Below are 15,483 nucleotides of genomic sequence, written 5' to 3'. Positions count from 1 at the left end.
TATATAGGCTGTTTTGCTATCCTTGGTAACCATCCTTTGCTAACCATCCTTGGTTAGTGCATCCTTACTCATACTTGTAGCTCACTGTACCCTCGTCTATACTTCCAGTTTACAGTAGCTTCAGTCATACCTACAGCTCAGTGTAACCTCATTCAGGTTAGCATATCCTCATTCATACCTGCAGGCTTGTGTATCTTCATTCATACCTGAAGTTAAATGTAATCTCATTCATACCTGCAGGCAAGTGTAACCCCATTCATACCTGTAGCTTAGTCTGGAAAGAGGACAAAAAGCACATCTGTAGCTGTAGGTGAATTTCCCATTAATGCATCTAAAGTGTTTAATACAACTATATGTTAAAATAAAAATAATAAAAATATATTATCTTTACAAGCTAATCCTCCTGACATTTTATTGACCCCCCATTACATACAGTACACGTCAGTACACGGGAGTTTAGATAAGAGAAAGTTAGTCAACACAAGATGGGAATGTTTTTCTCTCTGGACTGATATCCTGATACACTGGGCCAAAGTCTTCCTAACACTGATTTTGAATAGTTCCTAATGCAAAATCGAAAAACAAGTACACTCAACAGCAAGGGCTGACCTTCAGGAGATCACAAACGGTCTGCAGGAAAGCTACATTTGTTTTTTTTTAAAGAAAAGATAAACTGGTTGAAGGCAAAGAACAAAGACGAGAGGGGGAAACGAGGAGTGCCAAGAGGAAATAAAAAGAAAGGAAGAAGGCGATTGATTAGAGGGTCTTCTGCTGTACCCCCGAGATAAAACCTTTTACCAATCTAGGATCTACATCATTTTTTAAATTTCCAGCATTACGGCATGACTGGAAATGTGGATCACTGCATCCTGTGTGCTCGGCAAAAGGGTGCCTTACTGTACAGGTGAAGACCTTCAGCTCATTAGGGCGATTCAGCTGGAAGTAAACTTGACCACCAGCTGGGCCTAATCTGGTCTGGTCCTTGTCTGGCAATACTGGGTGTGATGAAACTGTCCAGAACTGCGCTGGACGCGGACACAGCTGATTACACCATGACCCTTGAGCCCTCTTACGGGATGTTGGAGTTTGATAGTATGAGTATCCTTCCAGTGAAAGCCGGTATGTGCCTCGTTGTTGTTTTCGGACACTCAAACAAACTCCTTCACATCAACACTCAAACATGCACAAACACCCAGCTACAGTCTCCTGTAAGTAGCACCTTATTCAGAAACACTTTACGTGTATGGGGAAGCAGCCAAGAAGAACATGTGTTGAAACAATCACAGTTATTTTGGCTCCCACAAGCTGAGGAATTTTAAAGTGCATGGCACTATGTTTTTCTCACACCAGAAAAACAAAATTCCATGATATTCCAGTATGTTTTCTTTAATCTCTTTTACATTGCATTGTAATATTGGGATTAATATATGATACAAGAATATCAGACTGTAAAAAGGATAGAGATCAAATTGAGTAAACATTGCAAACCCACTATTTACAATGATCTTAAAGTCAAAACACGTTAAAAGAATAATTTGTCCTGCTGAACCAGAAGACTTGTTTATGTACTTTAAATCAACTAACAAGAAGTCATTTACTTGTGATTAACACACATTGGTCTGTGCTTGTACTCCCATCTGTATTGTATTCTTGGAATTCAATGAAATTGATCTATGACTAACTGATCCTTAACTTCTAGCATCACAAAATTGTTACCATCTGATCACTGGCATCTTATTTTCAAATTCATCGTTTCTGCTTAAAGAATTTAAAACATGTAATAAAGGTTTTGCTGATCCATCTACAGCATATTCGAATAATGTACTCATTCCAGACCAACAAAATGCAATTTCGAGTTTATGGGCCACAGCTTTTGGCCTCTGAATGGAAACAATGGAAAGTGTCAAACTAGAAAGGAATGGGTCCCAAACGACACTGGAGATCACAGCTCTGTATAGACACAATGGCTGTGATTAGTTCATTAAATCAATATGTAATAATAAAAAAAAACACCACACCATGAGTCAGATTCAAAAGTGTGTCTCCTTTAGGCCTACTATACTGGTTAAGTCCAGACGGGCACTTGTCTTGCACTGCAGCTAACCAGGTGATTTGATTGGCAGATCTCCTGATGCCAGAACCCGCCTCACTGTTACCCGAGTCCAACAGCCATGTGTTTCTGTGCTCTATCTGTGCTGACCGTGCTACGGGGAAGCACTATGGGGCTGCCAGCTGTGATGGCTGTAAAGGCTTCTTTAGGAGGAGTGTCAGAAAGAATCATGTCTACACCTGCAGGTTAGTGCATCCTTACTCATACTTGTAGCTCACTGTACCCTCGTCTATACTTCCAGTTTACAGTAGCTTCAGTCATACCTACAGCTCAGTGTAACCTCATTCAGGTTAGCATATCCTCATTCATACCTGCAGGCTTGTGTATCTTCATTCATACCTGAAGTTAAATGTAATCTCATTCATACCTGCAGACAAGTGTAACCCCATTCATACCTGCAGCTTAGTCTGGAAAGAGGACAAAAAGCACATCTGTAGCTGTAGGTGAATTTCCCATTAATGCATCTAAAGTGTTTAATACAACTATATGTTCTGATCTCTTTTAAACTAATTTGGTTACATTTTTAGGATCCTATATAATCTGCATATCCAGAAAATTTGCCCTTTCTAAATTCACATGAACAGTAGCCTCTCTTCTATATATTTGATGGATGGACTTCAGAAACAAGTAATAGGTTTATTCCATGCAGAAAAAAAAAGAATAAAACACCGTTTCGGCCCTGGAGCCTTCTTCAGGTGTGAGGACGTGAGAATATATGTATATACTGAAATCTTTTATACTAGTATTTATACTACTATGTTATTTGAAAAAGGCACAACATGCAAAATCCTAGTTGTTTTTATTTTGTGGACATACACATAATCCCCCAAGTGCAAAAATACCTAGATATACCATCTGGCTATGAGCTTTTGTACACCTGCAGGGAATGTAAACATATATTATGCTCAAATGGAAATCTATTGGACAAATCAATGCAAATCCTTGGTCTGATTGCTTTACAATGAACATTTGTGGTTCAAATCTATAAGGTTTACTAGGGCTGCAGCTGTACGCAAATCAAAGGGACTTTATGTGGGATCTATTAATCTTTCAGGATTTAAACTGCCCAGGTAGCTGTCTCACTTCATGAAGACGGAATGGAGCTTACAAAATCTACAGAAAGTCAAAGCGTCATTACTCTTTTAAGCACCTTCATCGGTTTAATAAACAATGTCCACAAAGCAGACAAGAAGCTAATTTTCCAGATTAGCTTTCAAGCGGATGATGCTGCAACACGGGTTGTGTGATGGTACCTGCCGTGTTCACTGCTGTATGCCAAAGCATGCCTGTTTTCCCAGGTTCAGCAGGCAGTGCATTGTGGATAGAGACAAGAGAAACCAGTGTCGATACTGCCGCCTCCGCAAGTGCTTCAGAGCTGGCATGAGGAGGGAAGGTGAGCACAGATCTGTACCGTGTGCTACAGGAAACTCAGACCTTGCAGTCAGTGACCTGCACAGTGACTACATCAGCAAAACAGTAAGAGATAAGGCATTAATAAATACCCATGAATGCGTAAAAACAAAGTGAAAAACTGTTGTTTCTGCAACGTAAAAGAACTTTTACTTCCTGTACAATTCAAAGACATAAGACATAAAACTTAAAGGGTAATTTATTTATGGTGTATTTAACATTATGATCCTTTTATCTGGTATACCGTTAATGACTTCAGAAGAATTACACAAGGTAGTGCCGTCAATCTGATAACACATTTTTGAAGGTTAGTTTGATTACAGAATTGCTAAATCTCCAGATAAGAGTGTCAAAGTAAAGCCCCAGTGAAAGTACTATATAGTGAGGGAGTGACTGAGCATTCTTCTCTGTAGTCATGGTTTATTTGTACAGCAGCTTCTAAAATAAGCTTTTTAAATGAACCACTGCAGTCTTCGGGTCAGTGTTTAATGGAAAGATAGGCACTATATTATTAGATTTTTGTTTTTCTAATTATTGTGTAACTGTACAAAACAGCATCCATGTAGTTTCTAATAAAAGGGAAAATAAGAATTCCCAAATGTACTGTAAAAATCTATGGGAATTGGCAGATTCCCAGTTCATGGATTTGGTGTTAGTCTTCTTCATCCCTTTATCAGCCTTACTTGGCCACTGGGTATATCATTTGTCCTGTTGCGTCTCAATGGCAAAGTAATGTCCACGAATGAATTGTAATTGTGCCAAAACTGTTTCTGAAAATAATCCACAACATCTGAGGGTTTCAAGGAATGTCATTCCTATTTCTCTTGTGATTTATAGTATTAACATTATTACATCCGTATTCAAGGACATACAGTGTGGTATCCTGCATTTTAAATGAATTTTTTTTTTAACAGTTCCTAGCGCCATTAAGGCCACCTACCCTGATAGTGACACCTTATTGCCAGTTTACAGTGATCCTGTGGTCCCTAGCTGAACTAAAATATAATGCAAAGCAGCTTCTGCTCTTTGTAACAGCAATACCTTGTTTCTGACATGACCCATAACTATACAGTATTTTCCACTACTGAGAAATAGTTTCCATTACATTTTTACTGGTTTGATTAATAGTGATTTGATTAGCCAAAGAGAGTGCCGCTTCTCTGACTAATTGTTTTCAGATTGGACTCAACCTGTCGTCTGCCTCCAAGGAGCCTTGAATCAAAGTCAAGGAATTCAAATTATTTTCTGACACAAGGAAGGACTGGCAAATGAGATGTTCTCCTTTTTTTGGGACAGAATCCAACCTGTTCCCAGAGTAACATTCCAAAAACTTCCTTAAACAATTTTACAGTGAGGAAAATGTGTTATTACATCATGACCTTTTTGGTACATCATGAACTCAAACATAAATTGCTCCCAGGGCAGTTTTATTTTCCACTTTCATCCCTCTCTTGCACATAAGATGTCTTAGAAAGTCCTTCCAAATCTTAAATTGTTAATTTAAAGCAATATTTCATATTTTTGAAGATATGCAGAAGTCAGGTCTCAGAGAACTAAAAGTAACCAGCAGTACCTGATGAAATCTTGTATTCTAGTCACCAATGTTGATGGCGTTCTTTGACTGTGCCTTTAAACCTCCCTCTCAGCAGTGCAGAACGAGAGGGACAGGATCAGCAGCCGCAGAGCAGGTGCAGAGGAAGAAGGGCTTCTGTCTCTCAGTGTCCTGGTGCAAGCTGAGGCTAAGGTCCATCAGGTAGGGTGACTCAAGCGTCCAGCTCAGAATTACTCAAAATGAGATTGTTCTAGTCTCTGCATGCTTTTGTTGAAATATTTAAATGGAGTTCAGTCTCTTTTACCCCAGCTGTATATATATCATAATCAGTTCCCAAAAATTGTAGCAGAAATAAACATTTCTTTCTCATTTTGTCTCAAGTATTGCTCCGCTGCCCTATCTCCTTGGGTGTCCTGACCTCCTCACCCTACAGCCAAGTGGGTTCAGGCTCATCCTACCATACCTAACCACTCAATAAATGTCCTCACATGCACCTCAGTCTTGGGTGCTGCTATTTTTCATGGAGTAGAATCAGCTCCCTAAAATTCTAGAAAGAGTGCAACAGTTTTTAATTTACTACACAAATATTTTAAAAGGAAAAAAGGTGTTTGATTTCCACTCGTCGCAGGTATTTGGCCTGTCAGATGGAGGTTTTCTGTACTGAAAGGCACGTTTCCTGTTATCGGGTTTTCTGGGGTACAATTCCTACATCCTGCCAACCATTTCAATTTCTTAGAAAGGGGGACATTCTAATAGTTGACTGCATGACCCCATGGAAACTTTCATGTTAAAGATTATATTTCACATTCGAGTCTGCATTCAACCCACTTAAAAAAACAGTTTTTAAAAGAACAGAAGAACATAAAGAAGATTAGAACGAGTGGAGGTCATTTGGCCCATCTAACGTATTTGGTCTTTGAGCAGCTAACTGAGCCAAGGATTTCATCCAGACATTTCTTGAAAAAAGCCAGGGAAGTGGCTTCAATAACATGACTGGATACCTTGTTCCAGACTTTGTGTAAGGAAGTGCCTGCCGTTTTCAAGTTGAAACGCATTTCCCTTAGTTTCCATTTGCATCCTCTGGTTCAGGGGATGATGCACATACAGTACATGCTTCTGCAGTGTTAGTAGTATTTTCATATCATACAGTACACTGTATGTAGTATAGGAGCTGAAATATTGTTATACTGTTATACAATCTAGCAGGATTGTAGGTAGAAATTTAGAAATTGCTTGACCACTATAAAGAAGGTTTTGTGGGCTCCCATCAGATAGCTTTAATGTATTTTTAGGCTCACAAAGTTTTTTGGTTGTGCTTTCTGATTGTAAAGGGGGCTTGTTTTCACTGTGTTTGTGCTCACTGGGAATTAGACATGGGTATTTGCTGCAGGCTGGCGAGTGATTGGCTTGTGTGCGTTTTGCAGTCCTCATGTCTGAACCCACTCCACATCACGGACATCAGCACTAAGAAGATCGCCAGCGTTGCGGACGTGTGCCAGTCCATGAAGCAGCAGCTTCTCCTGCTGGTGGAGTGGGCAAAACACATCCCAGCCTTCTGCGGGCTCCCACTGGATGACAGGGTACAAGCCTGGCTATTTTAATGTACTGTACCATGTGACAGGTGGATTTGAGTTTTTTTAGGGTAAATAATGTCTGGCTGCCAAGGCATCACTCCGTCTCATTCTTGTAAATGTGTAGCGGCACATGCATGCTTCAGATTAACTGTGTTTTTGTGAGTCTGTGTGTTGTGCAGTGGAGCACACCTTTGTAACTGTAAAGCAGTCATTACATACTTCTGGCTAACTTCAAGTCGGTATGCACAGGTGGCCCTGTTACGTGCCCATTCCGCGGAGCACCTGATCCTGGGGGTGGCTCGCCGGTCTCTTCCCTTTGATAACATCCTGCTTCTGGGTAAGAGAGGCCTCATTTCCCTCTTTGTGTTGCCAAGGACAGTAATCCACACTTGCGTCATATCTGGAAAGTCATCAGACATAAAGAACAGACAGGGTTTTTGGATGCTGACCTTGTGTCGGAATTCAATGCGTCTTCCAGGGCCTGTTTTTCATCTAAAATAAGTCCATGTCACCGGGATAGGTTCCTGGTCTAAACGTATGGAAGAATACGAGGCGGCATAGGTCTGGCTAAACTCCAGTCACCCCATCAAGGTCCTATATCCTTACTTGACTGAGTTAGAAGAGGCCATGTTTGGATTGTGTTTAGATACACTAACAACAAACATAAAAACACAGCTGTCAGAGCTGAAATACACACAGTCATCAACTGCTTCCTGAACATCACGCTGCTTGAAGTGTACAGCCAAACTCTGTGCCGTGGTGTCAGCAGGGAATGTACTGTACCACCCAGCTGATGGATGGGCCCCTCATGACATGTCAGGAAACCCAAAAATACATGAAACTGCAAAGGGGAGAAAAGATAAAGGGAAGCGGGCTGATGTGGCCATGGAATTTTACAGGGCTTTCCTGGGATGGGTGACAGTCAGGATGCTAACAGCATGGTTCTGTAGCTACGGTGGAGAAATTCATGTTAGTATTAGTTTCTAAAACACTAACCAAGTTCTCTTAAATGCAGAGAAATAAGGATGTCATAGACAACACAGCACGTTCCCTCACCTACAGCACTTTATTCCTGCAAGTGCTCTGGAGGCCACAGGGGTTCATGAGCGTGGATGAGTACTTTTCACTGGTAGAAGCCACTTGGAAGGACCCCCATTTCCTTTTTCATGTTTCATAAAATGAGCAATTTTACTTAGTCTACTGACTTACAGGAGAGCTTACATATGCAGCTCTTTTTACCGTTTTAAGCTTCTTTCTGATTTTGCATCTCCAGGAAATGACTTCATCATATCGGTAGGAGGCCCTGAGCCTGAGGTGTCCCGGCTGGCGGCCCGTATCCTGGAGGAACTCATCAGGCCCCTGAGAGAGCTGGAGGTTACAGAAGCCGAGTTCGCTTGCCTCAAAACCATCATCTTCTTTGACCCTGGTAGTCAGGCACTGCTTTTCTTCTCCATTAAAGATATTTCATATATTAGACGAGGAATTCTCTTTAACAACAGTTTATCTGTTCTATACTTGGAATGTCTTAAAATCTTCAGGTTTTAAGATTCTGAGGACAAGTCTGTGAGTACTATGTGTTGTAGTACAATATTCTGGCACTATACAGGTGGCTTGTATACTCGGTTATACAGTAGCACTGAATTAATGGAAAGTTCTCATGAGGTGATTCTTTTGATAACTTGTAAAGTGGTCCACTGCCAATGAAAAGCACTGAACATTTTCTCCTGAGGTCTCAGAGATCCATCTCGGGTGTCAAGCAAAGTGTACAAAACTATCACGGGTGCCCAGAGATCTCTGGCACTTTGGTAAAGGTCTCCAACATCTTCAGAGGTTATAATTCAAGTCCCGCTGTCTCTCTGTCAGAATGCCCAGGGATAGAGACAAGCAACACAGTGAAGCAGATGAGGTTCCAGGCTCAGATCCTCTTAGAAGAAGCAGCAAGCGAACAGCGCGGACGGTTCGGTGAGCTGCTCCTCATGCTGCCCCCTCTCCAGAGTGTGGCCTGGCAAATGGTGGAGCAGCTACAGCTGGCCCGGCTTTTGGGAGACGCCCATGTGGACACCCTCTTGCAGGAGATGCTGCTCGGAGAACAGACCGGGAGAGGAGGAGAAGGTACTGTACATACTGTATTCACTAAGTGGGGGAAAAGCTCTCGAGGACTAAGGCAATCAGAAATGTGCAAATCTGATTATTTTTCAACGTACTCTGAGATTGTTTTTCCTTAAATCTGTTCTTTAAGGGTTATTCGGTCAAACTCTAACTGATGAGAAGTAGAGCTGAAATGCGGATTAGTTGTTTTTAGCTGGTGTAATTTGTGTGGCTGAGGGAACAGCAATCGTAAGGAAGAGGGTAACAGAACCTCCCCCACTGTCAAAAAACCCTTGCGTGAAAAAAACTTTCAACAGACCATAGGCAACACAGCCTGTACTCCTAGTCCAGCACCAACTGGAGGAGAGGCACATAACCCAATGACAACACCATACTGGCAGCAAAGGTCATTGTTCAGCCTGTGCTTTCTAAAGATTATGTCTACTTAGATTACTAAAAATCTACTGCAGGTAAAAATAAATATTGTTTGTCCTTACAAAAAGAAGGTAGTACAGTTAAATACATCTCAAAGTTCAAGCCTTTTTAAAAAGAAATAAAATAAACTTGAAAATCCCTCTTGAGCTAGTCCTTCTTTGGTCTCACTTAAGGCATTGTGTTTAAAAACTGTTTGTCAGAAGGTGAGTCTCTTTTTGCCTTGCAGGAGACAACACAGACATCCTAGCATTCTCCCAGCCTCTGGCCTCGCTGACTCCTGACATAGCAGAATCACATGTCCTGTTGCCAGGCCACCTTTCTTCAGTCATCCTTCCTGTGCCCACCAGTAAGTTCTGTTCAGGTCTTTTTGTCAGACTTGGCAATAAGTTCATCACCTTCTTGTATTCACTCTGGTCTTCCATTTAGAAGTAAGGGCCTTTACTGCCCCTTCTGTCATTTTTACAATGTCTTTGAAGGTTCCCAATGTAAGAACAACATACTCTTACTAAGTACAGTGTTTGTGAAGATGTATCCTCTGTCCAAGGTTAAAAAAAAAAGAATATAAAAAAAGAATATTATAAGAGTGGATTCAAATGAGAGGAGGCAATTTGGTCCATCAAATCTGTTTGGTTGTCAGTGGCTCTGAAAGAAGTCAGGGTATCAGTATCATGACTGGGTAAGTTATTTCACACTATGACCCTTGGCATAAAGAGCTGTCTCGTCTTGGTTTTAAAGGCTTTTTCCACATATATAAGTTACTTTGTTGACACTTTTATCCAGAGTAACTTATATTCATACCTATTTATTCATCTGTTCATTTACTGTATTTGAAAGTAAGAGAGAAGAGCACCTTGGTCAGGAGTCCAGCATCTGTACTCCTAGGTTTTGAACCCAGTTTTTCCATTTACAAGTCTAGTGCTCTAACCACACCACACTGCAGTTATCTTGAACCAGTAGAGTGATAGGAGTGAGATTTGAACCTATGCCTCCAGAAAAGACCCAAACACAGCACCTTAGACTACTAAGACCCCTAACAAGGGTGGGCAGGGATGGGATTACTGATAAAACATGCAATTCCAACACAATTCTGCCCATAAACCTCCATTTCTCCACATCAACATCCATTATTTAAATATTTATTATCAAGCAGCTGTTCAAAAAACATGCTAAAAGTGTTACAACCACTTGCTTTATGGATAGCTAAGTTGTTCTCACAATTGAAAAGACCCTCTGCACCTCAAATAAGTCTACAGTAATGTCAAGCTCTTTAAAACAATTTTTCTTTCAGCCGCCTCAGGAATGCCTTTTCTACCCATGGTGACGGACAGTGAGATGTACAAGCCCGGTGAAAAAGCCCAGAGTCTTGCAACACTGCCTAAGCACACCTGCCTCTAAAAACACTGACAGAAGCAGTCCAATACCATCAGTGTAAAAAAACAGAACTCATGCACAAAGACAAAGGACTGTAATAATCTCCATAATTATGTCAAAACTGAATCAATACTTTTTATGATCTTTGATTGTCCCTGCAACTTTCTTGCATTTGCTTCTTAAAAGAGAATATTAAAAGAATATGACAACATATCCATTGGACTGAGTCTGTATTTTAGATCAGTCAGTGAGATGCTGTACCTAAGCTAATAGAGACTGACAGGGCTATGAATTTTCCATGTTATGTTCTGTGACAATTAGATAATTCAAAGTTTTATCTCTCTATCATTACAATGCCACATAGAAATATATAAAGATCTATGTTCCTTAAGAAAACACAATATGAATTACAAACAAGTTACTTTATATCAGAACAGGGTTTCATCAGGAAAAAAAAATCAAAATCCAAAGCAACAATATCAGATTTGTCAAACAAGTGCTTTATTCCTTTCAACATCTCCCACTCAATACAAAAGGAAAGAATATTTATTATAGGCAATATACAGTATCTGAGAAGAAAGCCATCCAAACTACAAAAATAATAATTTGCAAAATGTTCTGTCAGGAGCTGACATGAGAGACCTGATTGTAGGATCTTTACAAATGTAGGGGTCATGTACTCACTACTGTGTACAGCTTTGGTCACCCAGAGACAAGAAAGATATTACTGCTCTGGAATAAATTCAGAAAATAAAAATCAAGTACATCCCTGGGCTTTAAGAGTAAAGATCCTTTTTAGTTTTTAACAGATAGGAGTAAAAGAGAGGAATCAAGGAGTGTTTGATTCAAGTATCCAAAATCTTCAAAGGCATTCACAAAGTCAAACATACGCACTTCCTCAGAAGCAAAAGTGAAACATGTACACATGCACAAGGGGTTGTGGGGGTGTGGAACACAATGCCCTGCCAATAACCTGCTTTCCTTTAATAAATGACAGGATGAGATTCTTAGATAAATCAGTGACTAAAAAACAAGCCCTGTGGGCCCAATGGCTTCCTCTCATTTGTACGATTTTTTTGTAGCAACTTAAAGAAATGTGACATGCTTTATGCAAAGAAATAAACTTCTTTGCAAATATTTTCGTACCAGAGTGTAGTCTAGCAAATGGTTAAGTGCCCAAGGCTGTGGTACTGTAGTTCTCTGTGGAGACTCACAAATTGTCTTTACAGAGTTCTTCACTTTCACGTTTGTAATGCTTCCAGACTGCCAGTGGAGGGCAGGCAGCGCTCATTCTGAGGACAGAAAAGCACATTACTGTCATGGATAATAAAAGACTATGAAGGCAGTATAGTACATAATCAAAGTCTGCTTTGTTGTATTCATACAGAAGAAAATTTCCTTTTGTGTCACTGAGACAATACCTATACAATGTAAAAATACAGCACAATAAACACACAATTCAAGTGTGACATACATACTGTATACATACTATCAATACAATGCTCTGAAGGGGCTCATACATCAGAGTTTAAAAGAGTAATGGCACTCGGAATTAATGATAAATTAATACAATTATAAAACTTTGGTACTCTGAAATGTTGACCTGATAGTATTTTTTTTAAATTAGTTTCTGACCAATAACTCTGCTGCCTATGTGTATACGCCTTGAGAGCTTGGCCCACCCCTAATACCAAAATTTCAATCCCATCAGGTGGAGATGTTAAAAGAGAGCACACCTTGTGGAGAGAGGGATATACAACAACAGACAAAAGATGAAGGACTGTTTCTGTCAAAACAGTACCTTGAGCAATTCAATGGCAAGTTAACTAATAGGACCAAAATGAACCCTAACCAGAGAGTGAGGTATTGGAAAGGAGTTACTGGGCTTTGTCTCTCAAGAATTACAATTGTGTTCTACTGAAACAAAAACCTAGAATTAAACAGTTCAATATATTTTGGCCTTTAACAAATGCTTCACCCCAACAGTTGGAAGAAGTCTCTCCCAATCACTGTCACTACAATGATACACTAGGAGACAAAATGGTATCCAAGTTTTCATTCCATCTCTACTCTGGGATACTTTAATTTATACAATTTTAAATCTTATGGTTAAGAAATACTGAAACGAACGTAGGATGAGATAAAGTGTGTTCATGTTGAGCTCCTTGTGAGGGTCCATTGAATAACAGAAATTTAAGGAGCAATAAGGAGTAATGATTGGATTTCTATAACACTACAGCAGTCTCTGGTCGACATACTGGGGTACTGCTTTTGGAAATTGTTGTCTGGAGAGAAGAGTACCACCTACTGATCCACAAACACATCTTACAGCAGTAACCTGTTTTTTTAGGTTTACAGCAGCACAGTATTGACCAGGACCAGCAAGAGGAACTCTGGATTTGAACTTATTCTGCAAACTACTAGAGAATACATTCACATCATGGCTCCTGGTGAAACTATAAACCCAGCAATTTTCCAGGAGCCTTCCAACTTGTGGGGGGACACATCTCCTCCTATCAGCTGAACATCCTGTACAGCTTTGCAGAGTGAAAATGAATGACGAACAAGTTCTTGAATGTGTGGGTCAGGAGCCTGTCTCCCCTTCTTCATTCTTCCAGTGTCCTCACAGTGCTCTGAGATAAAGATAATTGATGATCCTACCTTTTTTTTTTTAAAAAGAAAAAGCATTCCTGCTTGTAATCATACAAATGACAGGGGAGACTGATCGATTGGCCCATGTAGATGGTTTGGTTGCTGGTGACCCAACGTTGTCTATGGAGTCATTTTGAGCAAGAGACGATATACAAGAGGTTAAATACTGTAACATGATGAGTGAGCTAGTAGGAAACCTCCAGGTGGCTATTCACTTAACCATTGGCATGTGGTTCAAGTGGGTCACATCGGTTTCACTACAGTCACCTCTAACAGTCTCTCCTCACTGATACCGAGACGGAGAACTCAAAACTGATCCAAGTGCATCACTGGACACTGGTCTTAGAGACTCCCCTCATAGCTCTTCACAGATATGAACCCTCTGTATTTTCACCTTGGAAGTGTATTCAGTATGAAGCTAAGCCACCCCACCAATTATGAGCCATTCTGATTTTGGCTGTGGGAGCAAGAAGACTAGACAGGAAAAAAGTACTCCAGTGACTCATTGACCAGAAGCTCCTCTCCCTTCTTCTCTGGCGCCGAAAGACAGAAACCACACTGCAAAATGTCGGCATATTTATTTTCGGCCATACCATACTAACATATACAGTACTAAATATACTTGACTTAATTACTTTTTTTAACACAGTAATAGCAGTTTCAGTATAGCAATGGGAACAACCTGAACAAGTAATGTCTTATGTATGCTAAAGGAGATTATCCCAATGACAGAGGCTGACTACTTCACATTCATTAATTAACCATGTGATATATATCACTGTCAGCACTCTGAATTAGAGCTGTCCCACAGGGAAAGTGGTCATATTTACTTATATAGTATACATTTTCAATAAGGAGATACAGTACAGCATGATTAGAGATCTCGGTCTTCCAAGAGTCCGATAGCTGATGAAATCCCTACCAGGGTATGATATGCTGACCACCATTTCTAGCCTCCTATTATGTCCCCCAGTCCATTTACCTCTTCATTGGTTGGAGAATGTCACAGAGCAAAAGTTGTAAAATAATGTTAGTGGCTGAAAATGCATAGAATCACCGTTTCCAACTCTTAATGCACCCACATTGTCAGTTTCTCTTTCTAAACACAGGTTCACAACTTGTAGTGTTTAAGGGGTTACAGGCAGTGGTACTCTGAAGAGCTGCCAGCGATACATACATTCAGTTTCTAGACTACTTTATTGCTTAACTGGGTCACTATCATACACAGAACTAAATAGCAAAACTGGATCCAAATCAAATCCTTACTGTGCTGCTAGGGGTAAACTCAAATCACCATTAAAAGTAAAGTGTAGCCAAGGTGAACAGAGAATTAGTTAAGCTCTAATTACTCAAATAAACAAAAGTCACTTTTATTATAATTTAACGATTACTGCTGAAGGTTTGCAATTGTGCTCATCCCCTGCCAGAAGTGTCAAATGCCAAAGGCAGGTCCTCTCCCTTTCTGTTGAAAGAGGGCCATTGTTTTTTCTCACCCTGATAAATTGCTCCCTGAAATTATTTTTGCAATTATTTGGTCTTTGGTGGACTGTACTCCTCTGGGTGTAACTAACTGTAAAGTATAAAGAGAAACATGGAAAAGAATGTTCCCTTGAGCTGAAATGGTTTTGGAAAGATGTCTGATCTGTTTTTTGTCCGTCTGAAAATAAATGATCTAATCCAGGTCCTTGCATTCAATAGTACACATAGTAAATGCATGAGGCAGAGATTTGTTTCATCAGTACTGTAGAGAATATCTAGTTTTTCACATAATTGTAACTGGATTTGATGAGAGATCTATTGCTGTGGCTAATTTTGTAGCTGAAAATTAGAATTTTTAACAGTTTGATTAATTTCGTTTGTATAGTGCATGTGCCATTAGGCAAAAAATATAAAGAACAGAAGGTCTATTGTGTGGTTCAGTAAATCTAATAGCATTTTAATAAAGAAACAATGCTTTGACTGGATGATCCATATAAAGTCATTAATCATGTTAATCTTTTCAAATAATGATAACAAAAGTTGGGACAATTTCTTAATACTTTCATTTATTTATAAATACAAAAGAATTCTATCTGATGATAAAAGTTTATTTATTGGTAGAGAGCAGTTCAATTAAGAGTGCACATACAGCTGTTTTTTTAAACCATGTTTACTATATACCAGTTCATTTGGACAAGCAATCAGAGCAGGGAGTAAGACTTATTATTGCATAACAATAATTATTTGGTTTGTTCATTATTGAAAACAGCCCGGGGGATTCAGATTTTAAAAAGGAGTCATTTCCTTTGTTT

General features: G+C 39.8%; 1 protein-coding gene across 2 annotated transcripts; it reads left to right on the top strand.

Moving 5' to 3' along the window:
* Positions 1-489: 489 nt before the first annotated feature.
* Positions 490-10,753, top strand: hnf4b (hepatic nuclear factor 4, beta). Of its 2 annotated transcripts, none has more exons than XM_015367955.2 (10): positions 490-1,119; positions 2,124-2,295; positions 3,409-3,503; positions 5,170-5,273; positions 6,497-6,652; positions 6,896-6,983; positions 7,920-8,072; positions 8,510-8,758; positions 9,396-9,515; positions 10,458-10,753. In XM_015367955.2, the coding sequence occupies exons 1-10, from the start codon at positions 1,005-1,007 to the stop codon at positions 10,562-10,564; spliced, it is 1,359 nt and encodes a 452-aa protein (XP_015223441.1). In that variant the 5' UTR covers positions 490-1,004; the 3' UTR covers positions 10,565-10,753. The 2 variants fall into 2 exon arrangements, with proteins under 2 accessions (XP_015223441.1, XP_006641400.1); XM_006641337.3 differs by having other exon boundaries at positions 491-1,119; positions 5,167-5,273.
* The last annotated feature ends 4,730 nt before the right edge of the window (positions 10,754-15,483 follow it).

This window comes from Lepisosteus oculatus, chromosome 20, assembly GCF_040954835.1.
Source record: "Lepisosteus oculatus isolate fLepOcu1 chromosome 20, fLepOcu1.hap2, whole genome shotgun sequence".
Taxonomy (NCBI): Eukaryota; Metazoa; Chordata; class Actinopteri; order Semionotiformes; family Lepisosteidae; genus Lepisosteus; species Lepisosteus oculatus.
Note: the sequence above shows the minus strand (reverse complement) of the source record. Positions and strands in the feature narration are given on the sequence as shown.

Excerpts from the sequence above, each read along its gene's own strand:
- hnf4b (XM_006641337.3), top strand. The coding sequence starts at position 1,005 with ATGAAACTGTCCAGAACTGCGCTGGACGCGGACACAGCTGATTACACC. Across the intron at positions 6,984-7,919 it reads TGATAACATCCTGCTTCTGG|GAAATGACTTCATCATATCG; the intron begins GTAAGAGAGGCC and ends TTGCATCTCCAG. Across the intron at positions 8,073-8,509 it reads CATCATCTTCTTTGACCCTG|AATGCCCAGGGATAGAGACA; the intron begins GTAGTCAGGCAC and ends TCTCTCTGTCAG.